This window comes from Oryzias melastigma, linkage group LG12 (genome assembly GCF_002922805.2).
Source record: "Oryzias melastigma strain HK-1 linkage group LG12, ASM292280v2, whole genome shotgun sequence".
Taxonomy (NCBI): Eukaryota; Metazoa; Chordata; class Actinopteri; order Beloniformes; family Adrianichthyidae; genus Oryzias; species Oryzias melastigma.
Genome location: NC_050523.1, coordinates 10,345,028 through 10,351,539, shown reverse-complemented (window position 1 = coordinate 10,351,539; position 6,512 = coordinate 10,345,028). Strand labels below are relative to the sequence as shown.

The window sequence follows — 6,512 nt, the reverse complement described above, 5'->3', positions numbered from 1 at the left end:
CTGTTTTAAATCAGTTCAGTATTACAGAATTTCAGGCTAAATTTAATGTTGCATAAGAAATTTGATTAATTTCGTCCATTAGGAGTCTTGGCATTCGTTTGAGTGTGTAAGATAAACATGATGAGGATGAATGTCAAGCAAAACAATGTATATTTTAGATACTTTCATGTTTTTTCTAAAGAAAAAACACATTTGGAGTCTTTTTGTAAATGTTTATGTAGAGATGCTAAAGTGAAGTTTGAGTCTAACACTTTGTAGTTTATAATAAGACATGAGTCTTTAATAGGCTTCCACTAACTGATAGAAATATTCAGAACATGTTGTTTTTAATAATGAATCAGTGTTACTGCTTTACTTTTATTTTTATTATGAAACATTTCCATCCAGATGCCAAGAAAAATAAAGATGTGACTAAAGTTATTTTTTTGTATAGCCTGCAGGGTGAAAGTGTCTCTGTGTGCCATATATTCCCTAAAAGTTGATTCTGTGCTCCAATACTGTGTTTTAGCACTTCATCTGTGATTTAGATTCTTAAATGCTCTGTAATAATCCATGTGTATGTATATATCAGACTGTTGAGATGTTTGTTGTGTTATAACTTTTCGTGCATACTAAAATTCACAATGTACAACAATTAAACTGAGGGCTAAAGCAAATCAATGTGCTTTTATAATGTAGTTGTTTTCGAAGTGGTAGCTTCAGTCTTATACTGTACGTTAAAAGACAGTTTTATGTCATTTCTGTAGTTGTTTTTCGAAGGGAATAAATTATTTTGTTACATTGATGAAACCAAAACAGAAAATCTTGACATGTTTAGGACTGGATTTCTTTAGTGTCACATTTCAATCAACATTGTCATTTTTTTTGCTGCCACTGTAACCACCAAGTATATTGACTGTTCACCTGTTTAAAATGTTACTTTTGATCTGCACAGAAATAAAAGTAGCTTGAGTTGATCTATGTTTGTGTTTTTCTGATATCTTTTAAAGATTTAAAGCGATGTATTTTATTTTATGATAAATACAAGTAAATTTAATCCTCATTTTAAATATATTTAGAAAACGTGTTGTATATTAAATGAGAAGGGAATCATTTAATTGAATTGCACCCTGGACTAAAACTGTTATAGGTCTGTAGCTTAAATGTTTAAAATGATTATTATAAACAAATAGGAAATTTTAAAATTACTTGAGAGATTAATACAAACATATAATTTTCTTAATAAATGTTGACCAAGTGAGGTTGTAAAAGTTTATTCTGGCATTACATTTATTTCCCTGAATATTATTGAAACTTACCAAGCAAAGTATAATTGCTTTCTTTTTATATTTTATTTAATCTTGAGCAAGAAAGAAATGACTTTATACTGTGTCTTTTGTATAACCCCTATAATGTTATGTCACTATCCTCTACAAGAGATTTCATGTTAATGTGCAGTGATATGATATATAATATAATATTTGCGCATACGTAGTGATTAGGTCCCCGGTTACAGATTGTGGTGCGACACCTACCAGTGAAATTTTCCTATCTAGACACAAGACCGTGTGACCTGGACGATGGTCCGCCATCATGTTTGCTGATGAGTGATAGTCATCTAGCTCAGAAAAGATGGTCGTCAGATTGCTGGAGAAGGTGGGGTGACATTGTAGTTCCTGAAAATTGCTCTTTGGGTCAGGGTGTGGCATGACGGTCAGATAAGCGAATTTTTTTAAAACCACATAAGAAGAGGAAGAGTGCTCAGAGAAAGAGCAGAAAGAGGAAATTGATTCTATGAAGCGTGGTGACAGCAAAGGGGATGAAGTTGATAAATGTAGCTGAATAAATAAATGTTTGCATCTCTGTGATCGTACTAGTTTTGAGAAAGCTGCAGAAAAACTGGCTTTTTTTTTCCAAAAAACTGCACTTTTATTTTTACATTTCACAATTTTTTGAGTAAAAATAGTGAACTTCTCTCTTGTATGTTCTTAAAGTTTAGAAGACTATTTCTGCAAACATGTATTTATTCATTCAGCTACATTTATCCACTTCATCCACTTTGCAGTCACCACGGTTCATAGAATCAATTTCCTCTTTCTGCTCTTTTTCTGTAGACTTTTAAAAAGATTTGCTTATCTGACCACTGAACCACTTTCAGGAACTACTATGTCACCCCACCTTTTCCAGGAAAGCTGACGACCGTCTTTTCTGTTCAAGATGATGGTGCAACTGTTGTCTGGCACTCAAGTGGTGGAGTCGGTTGTGAAGGCTTTGCCTGGAAGCTTTTGTACCCCTCACTCAGACCTTTAGCCTTGCAGCATTTCTCGTAGCAGCTCAGCTGACTGAAGATGTCACACACAGACTGGACTCCATCCGCCCCGACACTCCAAAGTTTATTCTGGTAGATTTTAACCACTGCACTCTGATCAAGACTCTGACAAACTAAGAACAATATGTGTCTTGCTCCACCACAGCTAAAAACTCAAATATAGATCTTTGCTACGGTTCAATTAGCAGTGCTCAATAATGCTCTTAAGATAAATGAAGCACAAAGAGAAGGAATTCAAAATCTGGTCCGCTGATAGTATTTCATCTCTTCAGGCTTGCACAGACTGGGGCTGTTTCTATGACGGTTGTGATAATCTCAATGAACTGTTCCTCCAATATCTCTCTCTCTGTGGATCTTAATACACCCTCAAAGGTTATTGTTTATCCAAACAAGAAAAGATGGATAACTAAGGAACTAAAAATGATTATCAATAAAAAGAAAAGGCCTTTTTTTACAGCTAACCCCCTTAAAAAACAATAATCTCCAAATAATTAAAAAGGGAAAGGCTAAACTACTGCACAAGGAAAAAAAAATAATCATTCCAATCCCAAAACCAAAAAACAAAACAATTAACTGAGTTCAGACCTATTGACCTCACATCCAATGTCATGAAAACCTTTGAAAACATCTTTAAAGGGGAGATAAATTCTTCAGTGTCCAAAAATTAGACACACTACAGGAGTAAGGTGCAAAACTTTTCACTCTTGAAAAAAATTATAAACATTTAGAGGAACCTAAATCATACGCCGGAGCCCCCTCCAGCAGAAGGCACCCTAGGCAGCCGCCTTGGTCGCCTATGTCCATGGCCGTCCCTGGTTTTTGTTGGTCAAAATTTGGAAATCACCAAATATTTTTGGAGTCATCTCAAACGACAAGTACTTTGATGCAGTTTTTAATTTTTTAACACCAAAAAAATATATTCACAATAACATATTTTTAAAAATCAAATCACTCTGATATGTTTGAAAAAAAACTCACACTGGACCTCACACAACAAACAGAAATGAACTTGTTGCAAAAAAAAAATTTAGGAGCTCTGATAAATTAACAGAAAAGTACAAAGCACACTGAATAATTTGATTCATTGTTACTGAAAAGAAATGTTTTTATTTGTATCTCCAAGCTGTCTTTGTTTTTTTATGCAGCATGTTCATACTGGTATAATTTTGACAGGATATGTTTTTATGGAGAGGAAAATACAATTTAAGCTGATTTTATTTTGGAATATTACTCCTGTGTTTCATATTTATGTTAAAAATATCAGGTTTAGGCCCCCTGTGCAACTGAGTTGTGGACAGACACCCCTGAAAGACAAGAGTATTCATGCCTTTTTTGTTAATATTTGAGTGAAAGGGCCAAATGAAAAAAGGGAAACACAAAACGAGTAGTGGGGCGCGGTGGAGGGCGTAGCCTCACTGTAAGCAAATTAAAAAGAACAGTGTTGACAAAGTCACTTTTACTTGTGAGTGGGTTAGTGACTTTGTTATAATTCCTGTCCAGCTTTTACTTGAAATTAAAACAAAATATGAAATAAAATAAATAGAAAAGTTGGAATTTACTTTACTGTGTGAAGAAAAGAAGTGGAGCTTTGACGTCCACCTTGAAAGTCTCATCTGCTGCGCTGCGTTTGCCAGCACCTGGAGTCATGACACGGAGGTCCTACACGCTCTACGTCTTGGGGAGCATCTCCGGAACCCTGCTGGTCGTTGGGATTGGCCTCCTCGTGGGCAGAGTCTTTCACAAGTTAATGGAAAACCGACTGAAGAAGGTAAAACTTGCTTGAACCTTCAGAATTCTATACCACGTGTCTTTAAAAGTTGCGCCCTTGTTGTGTTTAATCTGTGCTGTCATGAGATAAATCAATCAAATTACTTAATTTAATCTAACCTAATAATTGTTTTTTTTTTGTTTTGTTTAATCAACAGGAGATTGTGTTAGTGGAGGGCAGCCGTGTGTTTGACTCATGGAAAAATTCTCCTGCCCCTGTTTTCATGGAGTTCTTCTTCTTTAATTTGACCAATGCTGAAGATTGCCTCACTGGTGCCAAACCAGAAGTCACACAGATCGGACCCTACACATACAGGTAAGGTACACCTGCTGGTCACCACCATGATTTGTGGAGCGCCAATTTTTTTTCAGACCAATCTAAGGTGTATTTTGACTTAACTCATATTTATTAAACTTTTCTTAGAGTAGCCGTGAAACACAAGTCTAAGCACTTCTAGAACAAATCAAGGTCTTGAATTTCCTTGTTTTGTTCTACTACGTGGGAGATTTAAAACTAAGTCCATCCAGCCTGAAATGAGTCAGAGGATTTTCAACATTGGCATTTGTTTAGAATTTAAGTCTGATTCTGGTTGTTCCAATGAATAAAACACTTCTCAATGGATTTTCACAGGGAATACAGATATAAAGACAATGTGACCATGGTGGAAAATGGCACAATGGTGTCTGCATACACCATAAAGAAATTTGTGTTCCTGAGAGAGAAATCAGTGGGTGACCCAACGGTGGATAACATCACCACTGTCAATATTCCTTGTTGGGTGAGTTGTGAACTACATATTAAAAAAGGAAAAATCCAAATGAGTTGTTGGGAAGAGGGTTCTAGATTCTTTCTGCACTTTGTTAAATGTTTGTCCTCTCGGAGATGCTCACTTACTGTACATTGTTTTTCAAGTCTATCTCTTCCAATTTGTGTTTAGGCTGTAATGGAAAAGATGAAGGGCAGCTGGTACAGGACTATAGTTTCCATGTTTATGAAAAATCTTGGAGGTGGTGTCTTTACCTCTCGCACAGTTCATGAATTGCTTTGGGGCTATGAAGATGCTGTGCTAGAAAAGGCTGCATCCTACAGTCCTGGTTTGGATAAGGAGTTCGGCCTCATGTACATGGCAAGTACTTTTACTTTCCCAGAACTGAAGGTTTTGACTGTATTTCTAATCTTCTGAAATACAATTCACTTCTTTATTAAATTAATCAGAAAAATGGCAGTGATAGTGGGGAATTCATTTACCACACCGGAGAGCAGAACTACTTGGATTATGGCCGGGTTAAAACATGGAAAGGTCAAAGGTAAACATCTCGTCCTTTTTCTCATGATGTTTTATTAAGAAATCTTTCAGTCAGTTGATTTCTGAAATGTTTTAGACATGAATAAGTTATGTATAGTACTGTATTTTTTAGATTATAAGTCACTCCAGAGTATAAGTCGAAGCAGCAAAAAATAAGCATAAAAAGAAGAAAAAATCATATTTAAGTCACACTGAAGTATAGGAAACACTTTTGATAAAAAGGTGGGTGGCCGGTCTTGACCTCTTCCACATGTTGGTCTTGGTGGGGCTGGCAGGGGTGCAGTGTGGGCTTTTACACTGTTCGAATGTGCTTACAATACAAAGTTATTGCAATAACATTTTTTTTTTTTTGGTGATACTTTGCAGCAAGCTGACTTTCTGGACAAGTGATGAAAGTAACCGTATTAAAGGATCAGATGGAAGTAGCTTCCACCCTTTTCTTACGAAGGATGAACGCCTTTATATCTTCACTCCAGACCTCTGCAGGTATGTCTCAGAAATCCAGAACCTTCCTACTATTTCTATCTTACATTTAATGTGACTTTACTGCTACTGTTTTACTAAAAATAAAATTGTTCCCATACTGCCTCGTGCTCGATTTCTTAAATTCTGGCCATTTAGATTGCTTGATGCAGGTCCCCATCCGGAGCTGCACCGTCTGAACAGCAGCCAACCCAAATAAGGAAGCACTGGACAAACACAAAATAATATACAATAAATGTAAAATTCTTCATAAAAAATTAACAAAATAATACAAGAAATTAACAATTGGACAATAAAAAATGAATAATAAAATGAATTATTAATAAAAATCACAAGACATAACAATCACTGGGTACCTCACGATACGATGCGATACGCAATACATGGCTCACGATATCGATAATATCGCGATACTGCGATAATTGGTACGGAAAAGATCCCTCTCTGCAGGTTTTGGTTAGTAGACTAGTTCCGGAGGATCTCAAGGTCCATGAGGGTTCATATTTTACTACAAAATCTGACAAATGAGAAGGCATTAAGATGTTTAAAAACTATTAAAAGTATATTGACGCAGATAAGGAGCCATGCAGGGAATTTAAAATCAAGGAGACATGAGTTCACTTCCAGGTCTTAGTGAGAATTCTTGA

At 35.8% G+C, this 6,512-nt stretch overlaps 1 protein-coding gene across 2 annotated transcripts in view; it reads left to right on the top strand.

Annotated features, from left to right (window-relative positions):
* The first annotated feature begins 3,697 nt into the window (after positions 1-3,697).
* Positions 3,698-6,512, top strand: part of LOC112163256 (lysosome membrane protein 2) — a 6,062-nt gene continuing 3,247 nt past the window's right edge. For both annotated transcript variants that reach the window (XM_024299565.2, XM_024299563.2), the window contains exons 1-6: positions 3,698-4,076; positions 4,234-4,391; positions 4,707-4,854; positions 5,014-5,202; positions 5,292-5,383; positions 5,749-5,868. In XM_024299565.2, the coding sequence (XP_024155333.1) occupies positions 3,954-4,076; positions 4,234-4,391; positions 4,707-4,854; positions 5,014-5,202; positions 5,292-5,383; positions 5,749-5,868 (830 nt within the window). In that variant the 5' untranslated portion in view covers positions 3,698-3,953. The remainder of the gene's footprint in view (positions 4,077-4,233; positions 4,392-4,706; positions 4,855-5,013; positions 5,203-5,291; positions 5,384-5,748; positions 5,869-6,512) is intronic.